The sequence below is a fragment of the Ammodytes marinus genome (assembly GCF_949987685.1).
Source record: "Ammodytes marinus genome assembly, chromosome: 17".
NCBI lineage: Eukaryota > Metazoa > Chordata > Actinopteri > Uranoscopiformes > Ammodytidae > Ammodytes > Ammodytes marinus.
In genome coordinates, this window is record NC_137221.1 from 19904523 (window position 1) to 19925760 (window position 21238).

General features: G+C 40.9%; 1 protein-coding gene across 1 annotated transcript; it reads left to right on the forward strand.

Moving 5' to 3' along the window:
• Positions 1 to 91: 91 nt before the first annotated feature.
• Positions 92 to 6396, forward strand: e2f3 (E2F transcription factor 3). The gene is made up of 7 exons (XM_080045887.1): positions 92 to 326; positions 1877 to 1973; positions 2575 to 2815; positions 3229 to 3352; positions 3435 to 3617; positions 4344 to 4533; positions 4997 to 6396. Exons 1-7 carry the CDS (start codon positions 204 to 206, stop codon positions 5272 to 5274), a joined length of 1236 nt encoding a protein of 411 aa, XP_079902013.1. The 5' UTR covers positions 92 to 203; the 3' UTR covers positions 5275 to 6396.
• The last annotated feature ends 14842 nt before the right edge of the window (positions 6397 to 21238 follow it).

The following is a 21238-nucleotide window of genomic DNA, read 5'->3' on the forward strand; positions in this document are numbered from 1 at the left end:
AGTTTACATGCAAATATGGTTCAAAATAGTCGCGGGGAATCTGAGTTTCGCGGGTAGGGAACACATGGACATATTTGACAATTATATTATCGTGCTATGTGAGCGGTAATTCACTCAACTATAATGGCATAATTGTATCTGCATTGTAAATGTAGCTATTAGCCAGCGGTGGATACGCCCCGATACACGTTCACGCGGTAGAAATGGTCAGTTCGCAGAGAGGCAGCGGTCTGTGGGACAACGGGTTTCCTCGGGGCACTTCGGTCTCTCGGGTACGGCACACCCCTGGACCCACACAGACAGGGCACAGGTCGAACCAGTTCAAGGTAAGTTAATAAGGTTACATTTTGTTTAAATAAGGTTTTCTCGAGAGCGGAGACAATGTACACCTGCTGTAAACTATACGGTCGCTGAGTATACGGTCGCTGAGTAAACGTATCTATATTAACTCGGTAATTATCAGGTTTACTATTTGTGAATAGATAATATGACGCATTTAATAATTTTCTTTTTTATCAACGTGATAATGTACGGACTTGTTCAACACGTGAACGGGGTAGTCATTTAGCTTTCCGACCTTGTCCGTCTGGATAGGTTCATATTTATAAATTATGTTTGGTTGGTTACATTTGGCAGCCGTTCACTCACGTGCGGTTAATGTATTCACTGAGTGACATAGCTCCATAGTCTCGCAAAGCCAGACCAAACTACAGCAAATACTCCATAGGTAACTCGATCATTAGCATAGCACGCGCACGTTACCCTGTTTCAGAACGGAAGTGCTACATTTGCCTTCAAAATAAAGACAAATTTGTCATTCTAGGTAAATGATATTTTTAACTATCAAAGCTAAGCATTAGTGTGACTGACACATACCAGGGCACGTGAAATTAATATGGGAAATGAAGCTCATATAGTTAAAGCTTAACACTTAATGTGAACACACTTGGGCTCCCTAAAACAAGTTATGCCAGAACAACATGGATTAGGCCAGAAAATAAATCGGTAGCTTTTTCATGCCATTGCCCATTGTTTTTAAATTAATTATACACTGATGGCACATCATTGTCATCATTTACAGGCTTTTTTCTATCAAAAACGTTGAGCGCTGGTCAAGCACTGCATGTAACTCACTGTATAGTAATGCCTTTGAGTTTTATGAAATGAAAGAAGTACCATTCAAATATCTTGGAGTGACTTGTGTTCTTATCATGATCATTTGAAAAAGGTCAAAGGTCAAGTGTATGCTTTTGTTTTGAAGGTGAATGTATGACACTTCGTCTACATATGTGTATTTCCGGTAACTTTACAGTTGTATCTTTGGCTAAGGCATCATACATACATCGCCTGGTTGGGTCGGGTCGGAACATACTTTTGCACACTTTGTTCTTCGTGTGTTGCGTGCGCTGACATCGCTCTTTAACAGTCGCTGTTCGGTGGGAATACGGCGGCAAGGAGGTAACTGTAAACAGCAACGTGTTCCCTATTACCAGAAGCAAACTACTGTTCAGGCCTTGGTTGAGCATGGGAGGGGGATGGGGATGTGTTGTCCAACTAGCTAAACACACTGGTAAGGGAAGCTACTAGCCTCTGTCCCAACCCCCAGGTAATGAAAGTTCTCTATACCGTTGACTAGCCAGCTGTACGTGTGCCAAGATGAGCGTAGCTCTGCACGTAGATACACAGTCGTTGCTTCTAATGACGTGCAGCTGAAGTCACAAGTGAATATAATGGATTTATGGCAAGTACATACTGTATTATTGGCCAAAATGGCTGCCCCGTGGGCCAAAGGATTTAGGAAGATAATTAAACTAAAAGTTGCATAATGTTGTAAAAGCAAACATTGTAGATGGTCATGCTGTGTGCTTTCACTCAGGTAAATAGAAGGCTGGAGCTGGAAGCCGGTGACCCTCAGGATGGTGGCAGGACCACCAAAGCCAAGAAGGCCTCTCTGTCCCACACAGGAGGAAAGAGTAAGACTTTTGTATTGTGATGACTTTTAAGTGTTTTCAATAGCCAGTGTTCCATTGCTTTGCTTGAGAAGTGGTAGGTACTAGCCTTCCATTTTTGGTTTCAGAGTGTCTGATATCCAGCAGGGGCAGTCCAGTTAGAGGTGGAGTCAGCATGTCTGCTAAATGCTTGTTGGCAAAATCACTTTTTCTCAATCAGCTTTTCATTTTAGCCTATGAACCCTTCATTGTTCAATGTCACTTTTATCACACACTGGACATACATAGAAAAGACTAAAAAACACAACATATTTTAATTTGGAGAATTCATTTTCAAACATTCATCATCTATTTATATAAATTTACATTGGTATTGAAATGATTTTATGATGAAGAAACTGAGTAGTTTAATGTAATATGGCCTTGAAATAATTTGAATCATGTTAGATTCCCCTTATACTCACTCCCCGTTCTGCTCTGTGGCAACAAAAGATTGGCAACTGTTGAAATAGATATAATCAAAATACACACATGCTAAAATACAACATATTATAATGGATACAATTATCTTTAAAAGGAAGGAAAGCAATTTCTGAATATTCTTAATCCTGACTCCTTTCTCCAGCTCCCACCCCCCGTTCCGTAGCGCGCAAGTCCCTGTTCAAGTTGGCACGTTGTGACACATCGCTTGGTTACCTGGCGCAGAGGTTTGCTGAGATGATCAACTGCTCCACTGATGGTGTGTTTGACCTCAACATGGTCGCCGAGCAACTTGAGACCCCCAAAAGACGTATCTATGATGTCACCAATGTCCTGGAGGGGATCCAGCTCATCAAAAAAAAGTCTAAAAACCATATCGAGTGGATGTGAGTATATGTAGAGGACTGTTTTTAGAAATAAACTTGTAGTGTGTGTGTGTGTGTGTGTCACACTATGGCTGCATAAGCTTTGTTGAGAATGAATCAGTATTAAACAAACTTTTCACAGTTTCATTTATAAATTTTTAAAACTGACAGGCCTACACTCCAGCCTCTAGATCACAGATGTTTTGGCTATATTGTTCAATGTACAGTTAGTTAGCGCTCTTGTTTTTCTCTGTTCTTACCGTTTTCCATGAATCAAATGTACAGTGAGCATTCTTGCGTTTCTCCTTTTTTACTATTTGTCTTATTCTTAATCTCCTCACGGTCAGTAAGAGTTAGATCATTAGTTTGATGTCTGAGGTGATGGTTGTTGTGGCTTTAATCCTTGAATTTGTCGCCGGGCCGTGTGCACACAGGGGCGGTAAGGTGAACCTAACTGATGTGCTGAATCCTCTCATTGAGGAAGAGAGGAGGCTGGATGAGTTGATCCTAAGCTGCACGCAACAGATTCACCACGTGTGTGAGAACCAGCACACTCAGAGATATCCTTTTATATTGTAACCTCAGACTAAAAGTGTTACTGACACAGATGTCTGTCTTATGATGTGAATGTTGTGTTAAGTCAGTGTATCAACAGCTGTTTGCAGACATCGACCTTTCTCTATTATATTCCTTAACCTGGCTGATCACGTTTGCCTATTTGACTTATGAGGACGTCCAAGAGATTCCCAGCTGGAAAGAACAGACTGTGATTGTGATCAAAGCCCCCGCAGAGACTAAACTGGAGGTGCCACACCCAGAGGAGGTACACATTTTATCATCATTTAATGACAACTTTTATTTTTTGTCCTGACGCACAATTATGACTTCAAACAATTCCTTTTTCTTACATTATTTTCTTTCTTCATGCTCTCAAAACACCGGTTTTCACAGACCATTCAATAGTCAAAAGTCTAGTTTCCACCGAGAAGTACAGTTTGGTACGGTATGGTACGTAGCACATTTAATTGCATTTCCACTGTCAAAAGTTGGGAAGGGTACCAACATACTTTGCCGTGTCGTACCTATTCTGGTCACCCTTCCTTGGGGTACCAAGTGTTACCAAGAGGGTGGAGCTGCACATACTGCAGTCAGTTGATTGAACAACAGTACAGTGCGTCAGATAAACCAACATGTCACTTGAAGTAAATTATCTTTTGTTTTGAGAACATTTGACGCACAGCCTACCAAGTAAGGGTTGTCTCGACAGTGGAAACACGAGCCAGGACTAGGGTTACCGTTCCATACTGAACCAAACCATAAAAAACTGAATTATACTGCTCTGTTAAAGAGATGCATTTGATGACAAATTTTTTTATTGTAAAAAAGTAATTTATTGTAACTCATGACTTCACAACACCAGTCAAACAATACATTTTTTAGATTTTTTTGCTTCCTCCTCTCAAGACACTGTTCTGTGTGAGTGTCTGCTGTTGACTTTAGAGTTGAGAGTATTCACTAAAAGCCCCCCTCGGCTTCCCCCTATGCTCAGAGCTTCCAGGTCCACCTCAGCAGCACACAGGGGCCCATCGAGGTGTTCCTCTGTTCTGACGACCCCGTCCCCATGGAGACCTCAGCAAGCTCCTCTGTGGTCAATGGCTGCCACTTGAACTCCTCCACCAATGGGAAGGGCTCCTCCTCCCCCTTGCCTTTCTCCTCTTTCATCCAGGTGTCTCCCAAAGGTGAGTCTTTCACTTTAAAGAACAGGTTGCTCTTTGAGAACTGTACTGTGTTGCCTTACGGAAGAAGGCAACTACCTTTAGATTGTTGGCTCCAACTTTTCTCCATAAAGGTGGAGTCAGCCATTCTGGGGAATGCTTGTTGTCAAAATCAATGCTTGTCGTCAAAATCACTTTTGTTCGAAATCAGTGAATATCTCCTTGCGATCATGACAGTGGCGCTGAAACCAAATTGCAGTGATACACAGCCTAGACTCTTTAAAGAGTCATGTTGGTAGCTATGGTGGTCCCCCTTGTTTACATAAGTGTTTACAGAGCCTAGGTTGTGTATTATGTTTTTACGGACAGGTAAGGGATCATGAAGAGATATTCACTGATACTCCACCTTTTAAACCTTCATCGCTCATAAACCCCCCCCCCCCCCTCCGCCCGTCTCTCCTAATGCACACTCCCATTATCTTTCCAGAGAATTCTTACTGTACTTCCGGAATCAATAATATCTGCGGTCCGCTGTCCGAGCCGATACAACATTCGTCTCCGGTGACCGTCATCCCGGTTTCCCCTATGCCCGACTCCTTCCAATTCCCCTTCGAAGACCAACCGAGCTTTACTAGCCTCACTCCACCTCTGGCCTTCTCTCTTGATGGTGAGGAATATCTCCTGAGCCTGGCTGAGGACCAGGGCATTACTGACCTCTTCTCCTCTGTTGACCTGGATCACTTGCCCCTGGATATGCCGCTCTGAGCAGCCATTTTTTGGGGGGGGAGAAAATTCGGTCCTTTCGGAAGCAATGGCCATTTTTTCCCACAGACAGGATACTAAAGGATACAAAAAAACAGCGCCAATTTCAAAGTGAGTTTTTTCTATATTTACCTATCCTGAACTATGTGACTGGGATCTAATGACACTCAGGTAAGTTGAGAAGGTTGTTGCCACAAAAGCATCACATCGGAGCAGTCTTGAAATAGCGGCGTATTTCAAATGACCAAGTGAGATCTCCTTGTTTTCTTTGGGATGTGGACTGACAGAGTTTGTTGGACAAAACCTATTGTTTCAGACGTTAATCTGTTACATTTGTAAGTGTCCTTCTAAAGATGACATTTGACCATTGCTGTCTCAATACCGGAATTATTCTTGATATACGTCCTGTAGCGATAACTTTGAAAGACTTTGTGGATGTCAATTTGTACTGTGACCATATCTGAGCTTTCACAGCAAAGCCTGACTATTAAAGACACTAATTTAGCATTGATTAAAAGCATTAAAAATGCAAAGAACACTCACTCGTCTTGTGTTGGCTCTGCTGTGTTTAAATATGGGGTACCGATCATACTAGTGGTCTTTTTTGCAAACCCAAACTCAGTATAATTCATTGTGTGCAATCCCTGAGGCAAGGGACTTTATAGAGACATTGAAACTGTTTTAATTAATTTTGTGTCTGGCTGATGCCAGATCTATTTATTTAGGTCAGTATCAGGCCAATACTCTCTCTCCGAGTTCAGTTTTGACTTCATAGTTTCCTCAAGACTGCAGTAGCTTTTTATTACGATTGCAATTTTGTAGATTCCGAGTAAATTCACACACCTTCCATTACACATGTTTGACTCTAATCCATTTATATTTCCCTCTGTTGTTGGAAGGGGTTCATCTAGTTTGTTACAATACAATTACAATTCTATGGTGGTTTTTCACTGATCACGCACTGCGCTCCCATAAGGAACGTAGTTCGAGATTGGCATTTTTTTAACCTGTCTTTCCCTGTTGTTCTCATTTTCCTTCTAAGAAATAGGAGTGCGGCGTATGCTAGACAAACCTACAGTTACACTCTCTCCTGTCCACCCATGTTATTGTCACTTTCTTCTATGTTTCTTGGTGGGGTGTGAACTGAAATGCAATTTCATTGTTCTGTAATGGTGCAATGACAATAAATCTGATTCTTCTATTACTTCAGTTCCGTACATCCAGGTTTGTATGTTGTGAAGATACCATAACACAACCTCTCTTCACCCTTCAACCCCTGTTTAGAGGCAATGAAGGGTTTACTGTCAGCACACTGAACAACTGAATGCATTAACTGGCCTTTACCTTTGCATTGAGAAACCTGCAAGCTTTTCCACATAGAAACCTGCCCTTCATTGCATAGCAATGTTAAGTGCGTCGGGTCTAACAGTGTTGGTTTAAGTGTCTTAAGGACATACTAGTGTTTTCAAAATTCAGTGTTTAGAAAACTTTAAAACTGCGGCAGAAAATAAGCTTTTATCATTGAATTGATTGCAGTGATAACTTTGTTACTGCAATTTTTATTTGTCTTAGACATTCAATTATGCTATGAGGCACTAAACGGCTAGCAATCACTGAATTCTGAGTTCTTTTTAGTATACCCCCCCTATTATGGTCCTATTTAGCCAAAAAAAACAGGGTGTTACGTTTTCCCAATGCACATTTTACAGCTTGAGATTCGGAGTGCCATGAAGGTCATAACTATTCTATGGCCTATTTGGTTGTGAGAAACATGACTCAAACTATCAACATGAAGACTTGAGCATTACATACATGCGACTAAGGTCTGATCTAGACTTTTGATGATGGACTTGTAGATCTTTTGTTCAGTGCATAATTTCATGGATCTTCCTATTGAACTGAATGTCTTCCTTACTTAATTCAAACAATGACCCATACATTTAAAGGCATGACGTATAGTTATTGTATTTTTGATGCAATTTACATCTTCAGTGGCATACATGAAGTTAATTCATTGCGTGTTCGAAGGAGGACAAGTTACAATGCAAGCCTTTATCTATTTTCTTTCTCCAAGTTATATTTGCCCCTGCCTCATTGCAGTTTGAATGTGGTAGGCTATTTGACTACATTGACATACTTGGACCATGCATCATCTTCTTCTCTTTAAATAATAAAAAAAACCTTCTACATTAAACTGTTTGTGTTCTTCAATCTACTCTTGAGGTCCCAGTTGTACACCAATATTTGAAAAGAACAAGTCATAATAAATTATATGATTGGTCTTTTTTTAAATTGTATCTCGCATCATCCTTATTAATTGGTTGAGTGAGAAGGTTTGAAGGATTGCTTTTCTCTTGCTGACTTATTTTAGTAGTCAGATGTAGCAGCTTGAGGTGACTTTTAACACTGGCCTGCTTCATTAAAAGAACAGTCATAATTTTATGTATACATGTTAATGTTCACTCAGGCACCTATGCAGTACTTATTTGGTGAAAATCCCCTTTATTAATGATACATTCACATATTTTTGCACCTATCTCACCTGCAGTGACTCTGTTGCAGTATATAAGGAGGCACTAGGAGGCAGTGTGATACCACATACTCCCTGCCATAACCCCATGGTGGTAATGTTCTGAAACTATGTGACAAAGTGTTAACCATCTATTTTCTTTCTGGGAATTCTACTTTTTCTGAATTTAGCATCAATTGTAAATGTTTCTCAGATAAAGCGATACTCCGTGGTATTCTGTTTTACTGTGGACATTTTAAATGTTCAAATAAATAAGTGAATAATCATTTAAAAATAAGCGGGATCCTCAAATTGTACAGTACACCCCATGTGTAGGGTTTGGTGTTAGCTATACAACATAACCTCTTGAGCTATGAAGGCTTTAGGGAGACGCCTTGTCACCACATTAAAGTCTGAACCTTTCAGACATTGGTGATAATGAGAAGATCAGAATTACCCAATGAATGAAATGTTACATTGAGAAATTTAGTCAATACGCATACTACCTGTTAAACGGCTATAAAGAACCCATTTATAGAGGGGCGTTTAAAATCAAGGTTTGACTGACACCATTGGCTCTGCTGACCCAATTACCAATCCTTTTAGGTGCTTTACTGAACAAAGAAACAAGAGACTTGTGGCATAGTTTTCATGAAAAAAAAAAAAAAAGTTTATGGCTATCATAATATAAGGCAGTACACATTACTCCGATTCAAATATACATTGTAATTGTACCTATACATTTCAGCTGGTTGTTTATTTTGTATGTTTTCATTGCGACAGTAATTGTCAGCTGATTTATTGATCAAATCAGATGTGTTTGTAGTAATAGTTTTGTAAATGCAAAATATTATATATATAATGTGTAAAAATATTCATACATATACAAATATCAAATTCTGAAGCCAAATGTCTGCGGTGCCCCTTACTGTAGTGTCCACATAAACCACCTTATGGTCCACATTAACTTTCTCCTCTATCTTTCCTGTATTGAACACAACTGTCCCTGCTTCTCTTTGTCTGAACCTCAGCATCTGAGAAAAACACACCAGTGCCCTCAACAAGATGATGTAATCGGTCGGGAGCCTACAGTAACAAAACCCGTCCGTAGATGGCAGTATTGTACCTAGAAAACCCAATTTCAACCCAGTTCCACACAAATAGTGGGCATACACACTTTTTGAGTTCATGGAGAGTCACTGGATCACTGCTATTATTGATTCATGTGTTTTTTCAGTTGTTATTTTATTTTTGTCCTCTCTCTGCCACAAAGATTTTCACATGAAAAAAGAACAGTGAATATTGAATTGGTTCATATTAAATTAGGCCTGACATCAGCCCCATCCCGGGAGGGCTCTGATAAAGATCAGTCAATACAGCTGTCAATCAGCCGATCAATCGCTCAATACGGTTTAATTTTTGTAGTGCTTTTTCCTGTCACCTACAAACAAATGACGTACAGTAGGAAAGGTTTTAAAAGTTCCGGACAAAATTCACAGATGGCTGGGCTTAAAGGGGTTGAGATGGGACCAAGTCACCACTTAAGACAGGGTCCCTCAGGGGGGTTTTAGGAATGACTTCGGAGCGAGTGCAATCTACAAGAAAGTGTATCTTGATAGTCTGGTCCAGCTGTCCACTTTCCACCAAAAACTTGCACTTGTATCTACTCTGCGCTCTCTTAAAGCCTGGCTGTTGTTTTGACTGCTGTAATGCTCTGAGACAGGGAGTGTTTGAGAGAGCGAGAGAACAAAAAAAATGAGAGAGGGTTAAAGAGGGAGCATGAAAGCGCAGGAGAGAGGGAGAGAGAGAGAATACTACTCTTCTGTCATTGGCCACCAAGAGCACGCCGTCTTTTTGCGTAGCGTTCTAAACCAGCCAATCGGCAGCCTTAACAATATTTTTGGTTCATGAATGAAATGAATAGTGAGAGAGCAGGACAGGAGTAGCTCGATTCATCACCAGTAGCTTGCGGTGGGCTGCCGAGTATACCAAAGAGAGAGGCGTGCTGTGCAATCTGACTAAGAGGGCCTGTGGATATATTGGGAGGCATCAAGAGATGACCATGACGGTACATCCAAAAAGCACCTGCAGGCACACTTCCCACTTGTCTTCAGTCTCTATACAGTAATACAATGAGTAACTTCAGTCTGAATAGCAGATGTTTGCTCACGGTGGAATTGGTTGTTATGTAAGTTTCTCTTTAAGTGTTGTGTGTGTGTGTGTTTGTGTGTGTGTGGTATCATGGTCAAGGCCGCATACCGTGTTCTTGCGGCATCACTGGTTTGTTTCCGCCCTGGAACCATCGCTGCACGTCATCCCATTTGCTTTCTCAGCATGTTTCCTGTCTTTTCTCACTGCCAAGAAATCTAATTGAGGACAACTGTTCAAAAGTAATCTTGAAAAATGTGACTCTTCAAATGAACAGCCAAACTAAAAGGAGCATCAGTGTGTCCTTGCCAACCAGACCTTGGATAAAGGCTTGTAATGTAAAGACTTCTTGCAGGGCTAGTTGATGAACTATTGCAGCTGGCAAGCCTAAGACTGAAGGCCCTTAGCTGGGAATATGGTAGTGCTTGTCTAGCTTGTCACATCTTTCTATTTTCACTGTACATAGCTGTTTACACCCCCCACCCCTGGAATTTTGTTTACACATAGTACACCACCTTTTATTTTATTCAAAAAAGTATTATTGGAGTAGAAAAAAATGCTGTTTAGCAAGCACGCTAGCTTGGACGCTAACAAGAATCAACATGGTGCTATAAGGGGACACATTTTTGCAATGGAATCCTGTCTCATTACCACCTGCAAACCATTCCTCTCTTGTGGACATGTCAATACTCAAACAGCAGGGTTAATATAAGCTAGGATATCTTACTCTTTTTTTCGGCCCTCAGTTCCCCCAAAGGTCAACTAATGTCAAGATGATGTTCTATTGGTCAACGCGTAGATTTGCTCAGCAAAGATGGACTTGGCAAAAAAATTCAATGGTTTGCATTGAATTAATTTTTTTAATTTTTTTTGATATTTTTTTGGCATTTTTATGTTTTATTGATAGTGCAGAGACAGAGTTGAAATGGGGCAGAGAGGGGAGTGACATGCAGAGAACGACGCGGGCTGGAATCGAACCCGGGTCCGCTGCTGGCCGAGGCCCATGGGGGGGACGCCCTACCAACTGAGCTAAGGGCGCCCCCTTGCATTGAATTAATTTGATTTGATTTTGATTTGATTTGATTAGGATCCCCATTAGCTGATGCAGAAACATCAGCTTCTCTTCCTGGGGTCCACACAAAACATATACAAGGAACATGAAATGAATTAGTTTCGCTGTTAAATTTCTTCATTGTTAACACTAGAGTAAGCAGGCCCTCATTTTGAATAGTCCACATCTACAAAATAAATGGTTCAGAAAGAACCTTAAAAAGAATGTTTCATTTTTCATTCGGTATCTTTTTCTCTGGAGGCATATCACCTTATACCGCTCACATTCTGGCACGGTCGGTACAGATAATTAAGGTTGCATGAGGCCAATGTTTGAGTGTTTAGGGATTTTTCCTTTTTTAGTTCTCTCAAAAAATAATTCAATAGAGTGTGAGTTATCTGAGGTAACACATGACTCATCTTTCAGCTATAATGCTGGTAAGCTGAGACTGCAACTTTTCCCCCGAGGACTTTACAGAAAATTCCTTTTAATGTCACTCCCCTTTTGCCTCCATAGATACTGTACAGATGATCAATGTTCAGACTTGGCAAACCTCAGTCTATATTTCAATGATGAAATGGGGGGGGGGGGGGGGGTAGGGCTTTGATGGAGGTGGAGCATGCAATGGGAATTTGAATGAATATAGAGCCCAGTGCATGAGGATTGTGCATAATTTAAATGTACAAAAAGATGGAAGTAAAGCAGTAGAATCCCTTCTTAAAAGGCAGACGCTGCCACTGGTTAATTTCCATGCGAGAGGATCAATTAACTGCTCCTGTCTGCAGGAATCCATACAGTGGGTCGGTGTATGGACTGAGCATTAGAGAAAGTAATTTTCCCCAGTCATATGGTCTTTGGGGACTCGTCTGGTACAAAGGTTTGACCTCTTCGCAGCAGCCTTTGGCTTTAGATGACCCCCTCCGTGGAGTGTTAATGCGATTCTGGCCTTATTGCCATATTTATATGTGGGGCTTTATAGAGCTGCTGGATCTCAGAAGTGACTATATGAGGCATGGCTCCAGATGATGTAGGAGTTGGCCGGATCACACACAGCACAGCTGGGCCCTGGGCTTTGGTGAATGTGGAGCGGTTTGGAATGTAACGTCTCCTTCCACTCTTTTTGAATGCTTTGAGGTTAGTATTTTTCTGCAGTGTGGCTTGTATAATGCTTCAGCTGTAGCGATGACAGCCTTCTGACCTGTTGTGAACCTCCGCCGCCACTCCTATAAGTGGGAGGGGGGGACTATTTTCTTCAGCTCCACTTGGACACATCAAATATTTGCATAGGCAAAAGCAGACGTGAACTCGAGCCCCGCAGGCTCCTACCCCTTCAGCCATTAGGAGACAAAGACTGTCGGTTGTCATTTGCATGTCATTTGCATCCGATTCCCCCTGTGACTGTTTGCAATGTCAGGAGGCCAAATTAACCAGTGTTCCGTTTTAGCCGGATTTGCATCTCATTTGCATTTGGAGTTTGCTTGACGAGGGTTACTTAGCCGAGTTGACCCCTGAGGAAGCTCCTTACGCAGGGCAAGGGAGATAGCGCGGTAGACTAATTTCATTAAGGCAAAACAGCCGTTTGACTGAGAAGAGTGCCTTTGGATGTAATCATTAAAAAGGGGACGAGGAGGGCTTCGCAAGCTGTTTGTAATCAGGCTGTTTTTTCCACACACATATGGACATTGTGTCATATTTACTGTAAGGATGAAAGATTAGGCATGGACGGTATAGCGGGCAGCATCAATCTCACTCAGCATCTTAGAGCGGGCCCATTAATCATCCCATCTACGGGAAAATAGTCCTCGTCAGAGTCGCGGGCCACATCGTGCAAACATGGAGATGATAGACGAATTGCAGTGGAAACGGACAGAAGGAGAGTTGGTGGCTGACTGAACAGAAGCATCACTAGCCACTAGCTCTTCATTGATCCCAGGGACTTCTTGGACTGGATGTTAGACGCTGATATTGTCCCGCTAATGTGTTCATATGGCGGCCTCCTGGCTTTGCGCAAACCATATCCCAGCAAGGCCTTGTAGTTTTACATGCGGGGGCCAAATCGTTCAAGTTCTGCATCGTCCCAAGTTACCTCAGATTTTTCATTCCAGAGAGGCTCCTCTTTCTCATCTTCCTTTCTCCACTTCCATCTCCTTCATTTGTTTTATATATATATATATTTTTTTTATATCTTCTTATTTATCGAGGGCGGGAAAGCTTTATGGGTAGATGGATTCCCTCAGGTGATATGTGATGGATTTCAATAAGGAGAATCAATTTTGGCTTTGTTTGTGGAATCAACCCAACACACACACACACACTCACACACACACACACACACACACACACACACACACACACACACACACACACACTCTACAACCGGGGCAATATATCACCAGCAGAATTTTCATCATGTTGTATGTTTGCCTTTTTCTTTTTAAGAAAATGGCAAGGAATGGAAGTAAGAGTTCAGACCTGTTTACCGGGAGGAATTGTTGCACGGTTGCTCAGTAGTAGTGTTTTCCATAAGCTTTACTTCCACTTCATTTTCACTAGAAAGAATGTTACGTCCAGAAAATGTGATTAAAATCTCAAGGATTTATCAAACGGCTCTCATACATATTGTATACTTTCCTTGGGCATGGTTCCAACAACATTTTCTCTCCCATTGAGTGGATTTATTAGGAAAATGGGACTTTCTGGGCTTTCTGTATGTGTGCACTAATCCCATCTATACTGGGTGAATTAAATGAAAATGCCCTTGTTTGTAAATCTGCAATTAGTCCCTCTGTAAGCGGACTAGCTGGCACTCACACTCTCATTACCAATGTTTAAGTGTTTAGTGTTGTATGAGGTGCTTAGCAGTGACCATGTACTTGTGTGCGTTTACACACACACACAAATGCATACACTGCGGAGGCCGGTGGTAGGTCTAATGAGGGAGAAGGCCTTGAATGGTTCCTATGCTGGGATGCATTAAAGCCTTATAACCTGTCCTTTTAAGAACATGCTGCAGAGCTGATAATTGGAAATATATTTGCGTCTTTCTCTTTGCTCTCTCTTGCCTCCTTTTGTCTAATGGCTGCTTTCAGTTCCGTGCGGGTCTATTATTTGTCCTTGAAAGATTATTCCTCTTTATTTCTGAGTCACATTTTGTCTCTCTTAGCCAGAGCTCTGTCGATGGATGAGGCGAAAGTGGCATGTTCAGTTCTATAGTCGTAACCACCTGGCGACGGCCGATGAATGGAAGCCATTAAGGAGTCGTCAAAAGGAAGTTGTGCCTTTTTATATTTTCTGTTAATTTTTGGTTTAATGGCATTGAACCATTAGTAAACATGACTAAAACATTTGTTTATGTTGATCTCTGTATCATGACGAACAAAAGAACCTTGGCTGGAGGTAGTGTATGTGTATTTCTTTTTCTTAAATATAAGAAAAATTACCACTTACATGTGTCCATTTGTAGTTTGACTTATTAGTAGCTAATGCACTTACATGATGCCTGCTTCTGATTCTGGGTTTGTACTCTTATGGTTGAATGCACTTATTGAATTCGCTTTGGATAAAAGTGTCAGCTAAATGGTCATGTAAAAATGCCTTTAGAAATTAGACACTGTTGCTTATGAAAATGGACTACTAATGGCGATTTTCCACCGCACATTTAACTCTACTCCACTCAACTCGACTCAGCTCAACTTGGTTTTGGTAGGAGAACGGGTCGTTTTCCACTGCAAATAGTACCTCCTGAAGCGGGCGGGGTCGTCATACAAAGGGGCAGAAAGCCGACTCCGGAGCCAAGTAGCAGAGCAGAAATTACTAGCAGTTGCTGTGCTATTAACTGAACCAACCACCAAAAATACGGATGGAAAATGTTTAAGAAATACCCCCCTCAGCTCGCTTGGAACCTCGAGTGAGGCGATACCAAAAAAGCAGCCGCTACCAGGTACCATGTTTTTGCTGTGGAATGCCAAAAATACAAGGTCGAGTTGAGCTGATACCATGCAGTGTAAAAGCGCCATAAAACTACAACCAAGAATGACCTCATCAGTTTATTACTTTTGGAAAAAAAACTGTCTTCTACCTGATAGACCTATGTCGGTTTTGAAGCCCCCTCCCAACCTTATCAACCGTTCAGGTCGGCATAACGCTGCTGCAAACTTCGCTTTGTATTGAACTGATGATGAGAGGTGTTAATTTATAACTTTGGACTCTGTAACCTTTGGCAGTTTTAAAGGAAATCGCACCAATTTTTACATATCCGTAAACTTAGTAGGCATGGCTGGAATTGTGAAAAACTGTTGTATTGTATTGTATTGAGATTTATCAAGTCTGAGAAATCTACTTAAGTGACATCATCATGTCATCTGAAGGTAAAGCAACGTTTTTATGCAAAACCTGCAATATTAACAGAGGGGTGTAGAGTTTACCAAGGGGACGGTGTGACAAAAAGATGCTATAGAGTTGTATCATCGACTGTAGGTTCCAGCATTGGAGCTTCACCCACAGTGGGGACTAAAAGTCATGATATCTCGACCTCTGCTTGATTGTTTTCAAAGCCTGTTGGAAGATAAGGTGTCCCACTGTGTAGTACCGCAATACTTTATCTCTAGAAATAGACTTAAAACCATCAACAGTGGATTGTTTCATGTTTTTAAGTAGCTTCAACTCATCCACTGTTGCTGCTCTGCCTCAGGAGGAATAGCGTGTTGTCCAATGATCACAATGTCGGAGGTTCAGATCCCCTCCCCGCCTGCCTTGTCCATGTGTGGAAGTGCCCCCCTGGCTGGTGAGTGTGTTTTGACCCAGGAAACCTTGAAAACCTCTTTGGGTGTAAGTAAGACCGTAGCCCTCCACTGAGCATCGGTGTAATCTTGCTCCATTGTACCACAAAAAATGGATTGGCAACTTTCCAACATGCTTCCCGCAGGCTAACCCAACTTAGGTATGTGACGTATGGTATGGTATGTAAAATAAACTTGTTCGTGTGGTACGCTCTGCTGATGACTAGATTACTTGCAAATCACTTCCTGGCATATATATATATATATATATATATATATATATATATATATATATATATATATATATATATATATATATATATATATATATATATATATATATATATATTAGTGGTGGGCCGATAACGGCGTTAACGGCTGCGTTAACGCAAAACTCTTATCGGGCGATAAAAAAAATATCGCCGTTAATCTCTTAATTCCACCTCCTGTTCGGCTCAGGGGAGATGCTGTTCGCCGTCGGGGTGAACCCCCTTCCGCACGTGAAGGCTCGCTTCACGTGCGGGAAAGCTATAGTGTGAGCGGCCACAGCTTGTATTTTGGTCATATCTAACACTGGACTGCAGGCCTATATAAAAGTGTTGTACCTTTGCTTTCTTTGGGTTAAAAAAAACTCCATCAACTCAGTATCCGTCTAGTCCAAAAAAACTCTGTCAGCTGCTGCTGCAGACGGTGTGCAGACGTGCTCGGAGAATCGGCATCGGCGCATCAACAGTCATTCAATGCAGCGGCAGTAATCATACAACCGAACGGTGTAGAAAGTCCCGTCAGTTAAAAATAGTGATCCAGATTTTAAATCCATGTTAAAATCGGAAGGATATAAAGCTAGTTAGCTTAAAAAAAGTAGCAAACATGTCAACTGTGATGTGTTCAGGCCGGCTCAGTAATATGATTGATGTGTTCAAATGCAACACAAAAAAAAAGAAATTTGAGATTTTGGCGAAACTTGTTTTCCCAGCAAGATAAAATAGATAGTAAAGATGGAATGGAATTATGACCTGTTTAATGTCCTATCTAGAGCTATGATCATATCAGCAATTAAAGCAATAGCCTAATACAAGTTCTATTTCAACAAAATAATAGAAAATTATCAATTTTGATATCAATAAAGACTTGGATCGTTAAGGAGTCTTGAAAATGGTATCAATATCAATACAAATTAACTCTCCTGTCATCTGAGAGAAATTAAGATGATTTAATTTTTTTAACCGTTAGTATTTACCGGTTAAAAATATTATCGGTTGACTGGTTTACCATGGACATCCCTTATACTGTATAAATGTATATCATACATTGTATGTTTTTTTTTGTGTTATCCCAGTTAAGTTTATTATTAATTTTTTATCATTTAATATTACTTTTAATAGTTCCGGGACGTTGGAGCAATAACCTGGTGTTTTGACACTTCAGTGTGCACTGTGAATTTGAAGTAATGTTCAGTTTTTGAATAAAGATGCAGCATTTACAAATGTTTATTTTTTTTATCCGATTCATCGATTAATCGAAAAAATAATCGACCGATTAATCGATTATTGAAATAATCGTTAGTTGCAGCCCTAAACAATTCATCGTTACCTCTTATGGCCTACAGTTCAAAGTTCATGTTTAACTGAATAAACAGTTTGTAAACACAAGTACATCTTGTTGAACATTATTTATTTTCATCACCAATTATCATAGTAGAACAGCTTCCTCAAGCAGTTTGTGATGCATGTTGGAAACAGGAGATGAGCCCCTGGTCTGATGCGCCACCTGGCTTGAGAAACACGTTCTCAAAGACTTACTTTGAGTCATTATTTAGGGAACACACACATGTTATGAATGAATTCAAATGAGCCATTTTAATCTAGATTAATCTAGATTAATTTCAAAATTAATCTAGATTAATCTAGATTAAAAAAATTAATCTATGCCCACCTCTAATATATATATATATATATATATATATATATATATATATTCCATACCATGTCCTGTCTGTTTATGCCTTCAGCACTGTTCCTAGGACCATTACTGATGAGAACTAAGGCGAACACTCGTGCCAGTCAGCGCACACGGCCCACTGCTGGGCTGCCGGCTCCTTTTAGATGTAGGTATAGTATATGTGTGTTTCAACCCCCCGCCCCCCTTTATGCTGTGTATTACAATAAAGGGCAACTTTATGTGTTGACGCCCTGAGCATTGTCAGTATGGCTTGCAATAAGTGCCTAATGTGTGGTCACAGTTGGTAGAAGCCTGTCCACATTGCCGCGTCGCCATGGGGCGGTGGATGACGGCTTCAGCGCGGCTGCTTGTTTAATGCGCGCTGACCCAGAAACTAACAGTCTGACCTCTTTAGCTTCTGCTTATAGAAAATCTCCTTCCCTCTCTCTCTCTCGCTCTCTTTTCTCGCTCCGCTCTACACACCTCTTCCGTTCTCTTCCCCCCCTCTGTTGGCCTTCTGTCCCCTTGCGATGTGACGTTACACCCTCTACCCCTCCCCATTGAACTGTCTCCCTGAATCACTCTTGGACTTTTTCAGATTATTGTTTTTTCTTTATCTTTCATAACACCTTTCGTGCAACCCAAATCTTTCACTTCAGCAACAGCATTTATCATTGAAATGTCACATTTAAAACTGGATTGAACGGTAAAGATAGAAAGTCAAGTCAACTGTATTGTCAATTTCTGTGATATTTGCAAGACTTTCCATGGACTTATTTAGACTTAAAGGTGGAGTCACCGATTCAGGATAATGCTTGTCAAAGTAGCTTTTTTTCAAAATTAGTAAATATCTCCACATGATTCACTACCTTTCCATTATGTGTGTACTGCAATGAAATCCAGTGTTAATACACAGCCTGTGCTCTGTAAACTATGTAAACAAAGGTAATTTAAAGTACTGGGGCCCACCGTCGCTTGCAACATGCCTGTTTACAGAGCAAAGGCTGTGTATTAACACAGGAATTATGTTCAGGGCACACCCAATATGGACAGGTAACGGTTTGTGAGAAAATATTTATTGATTTTGACAAAAAGTGATTTCGACAACCAGTATTCTCCAGAATTGCTGACTCCGTAATTAGTTAGTTCGTAATTCAACAAAATTGAAATTCCCAAAGAGAAGATATCCAAGTTTGATTTCTTTTTATATAACCCACACAGACAGTTCACCAGCTGGGAGCTGTGTACTTGCCTTCACAAAAAAAGTGCAGAGAATAAACAGTTCAGTTTGCCAATAAACCCTCCATTTTATTTAGTCAGATTCCCGGGAGAGTATTGGAGCGGATAAATGGGTTTTAAAGGAAGTCATTTTTTGAAGAGAGAAGATGTTTTAATGATGATGTGGGAGAAGCAAAAGGAATGTCTCGGTGTAATAATAGACCGCTTTTAGTCATTATTGAGGCTATTACTGGAAAGAAAGTAGAAAAAAAACAACCCGGAAATCTGTTGTTGCTCTTAAACTGTCTTTCTACACACACACTCACACAAAGTCACACACCCACCTCCCTCTTGCCCTCGCTCCCTTCTGCTCCTGTTATTGTGACTTATATAAGCTGTGTTACTGTTTCTGTTTGACCTCTCACTGTGGTGACAGTCAGGGCTGTGAGAACGCCACCCTGTCCCGTTCAATCAGGCTCAACATATGAGTGTGTGTGTGTGTGTGTGTGTGTGTGTGTGTGTGTGTTTAAGTCTGAAGAAGATCTTTAGAAATATTCACTTCGAATTGAGCATATATCACTTTGGCAAAATGTGAGCAGGACATAATATTTTAGTAAAACAAAGGAAGCTGAGAATGTAAAGGGACAGCTTGGAGGTTCTGTAATGTTCCAAGCTTATGAAGTTTAATGAGACAAACTTTGATAGTTGAAAATGTTTCGACATTCTCATGGGTGTTTGTGAGTGATGTACGGTATGAATGCTGCTAATGTATCGAGTGCGTGAGTAGGAAGTGTACACAAAAACCCACTTGAGAAATAGAATCTTAGATGAAGTGAGAGTCTAGAGGCCTGATAGCTTGAATGGAGAATAGTACGTGTGGAAATGTGGAAATTCTCAAAGAGATACTGCACATATTATCCAGGTATAATAAATCAAAAGGCAAGAGAGTGATTGCTTATGTGGTGGAATCAGGTCTGCAAATGCATGTGTGTGTGCGCGTCAACATGTGTTTGTCGCCACTCCAGACCCCCCACCCCTGTTTGACTGATCCTAAATGTCATCACCTCCCCACCACATTGTGCTTGGCGGGAGATGTTATGCAACTTTATCCTTGACGACGAACGCAGCTCTTGCGCCGACAACAAAGCCTGCCGGCCACAGATCTGTCCACGACAGCCTGTTGTTTTTGTTATGTTTCTCTCCATCTGTGATCACTGACTACATAAGCAAGTTAATTATACCACCTGACATGTAGGGGAGAACGGGGTAAGTAGGCACACTTTTTACTCTAGTGAGAATTGCTCATCACCAAAACATCTGTCAATAGCCATTCCTACATTAAATTTAAGCTTACGGTGTTGGCTAGAAATGTGTGTCTCTCTTTTTTTCCAACTTATTGTAATGAAGAAGTAATTTACCATCAAAGACACTCTGACACATTGTGACAACCAACCCCATCAAGGGGTCGGTTGTCACACACTATGGGGTTGTTTGTCACAATGTTATCTTAATGGGAAAAATCTTAAAAAGAAGGCAAGGAGGCAGAACCAAATTTGAATGTTTAATTGCATTGTCAAGTTGACAAATAGGCCTACATAACGTTCTGTAGCCTTGGCAGCTGGTCTAGTTTGGGATGCACTGGGTTGTTTTGATTTTGTTGCCCTTTTTTCTTTTGCTTGCTAGCTGCCTTTTCCTGCTCTATTATTTCCTTCTCTGGGGTGTCAGTGAGGATACAGCTTGACAATTTCTTTCGTTATTGGGTTCCTTTTCTGGCTGCAGCCTTGAGATAACATGTGACAACCAACCCCCCAAAAAATTTGACGACCAACCCCAACTTGAATTTCTTGCTAGCATCAAGGCCAACAACCATCTGACAACTAATTAGCTTGCTAACCACAATCTAAACTATAGTTTACCCTTCAAACTTTCTGAGGGTAACAAGTGTTTTGTTATAAACCCATTGTGTAAAAGCCTAGAAGAAAAATACTGAGAAGCAAAATATTTTGAATTTGACATGAAAAACACAAAACATCCTCTCACCTGAAATGCAGCTGTCTTCCTCCAAGGAAGTCTATGTATGTGACCTCTGATCCCAATTCTGGACCTTTTTTATATCAACATTTCAGAGCTAGCGCGCTCTGGTGGCGAGATATAACGAATGTGACATCCAACCCATGTGACAAATTACCCCGTTCTCCCCTACCACTTGGTGAGAATTTTGTCGGGAAGGCTGACCTACCATTAGGCAAAGGTGGGCAATTGCCTTGGGCCCCAAGCTACCAATGGCCTCATATGTTGTCTCATAAACTTATGGTTGAGATC

Excerpts from the sequence above, each read along its gene's own strand:
- e2f3 (XM_080045887.1), top strand. The coding sequence starts at position 204 with ATGGTCAGTTCGCAGAGAGGCAGCGGTCTGTGGGACAACGGGTTTCCT. Across the intron at positions 327-1,876 it reads ACAGGTCGAACCAGTTCAAG|GTAAATAGAAGGCTGGAGCT; the intron begins GTAAGTTAATAA and ends GCTTTCACTCAG. Across the intron at positions 2,816-3,228 it reads AAAAACCATATCGAGTGGAT|GGGCGGTAAGGTGAACCTAA; the intron begins GTGAGTATATGT and ends GTGTGCACACAG.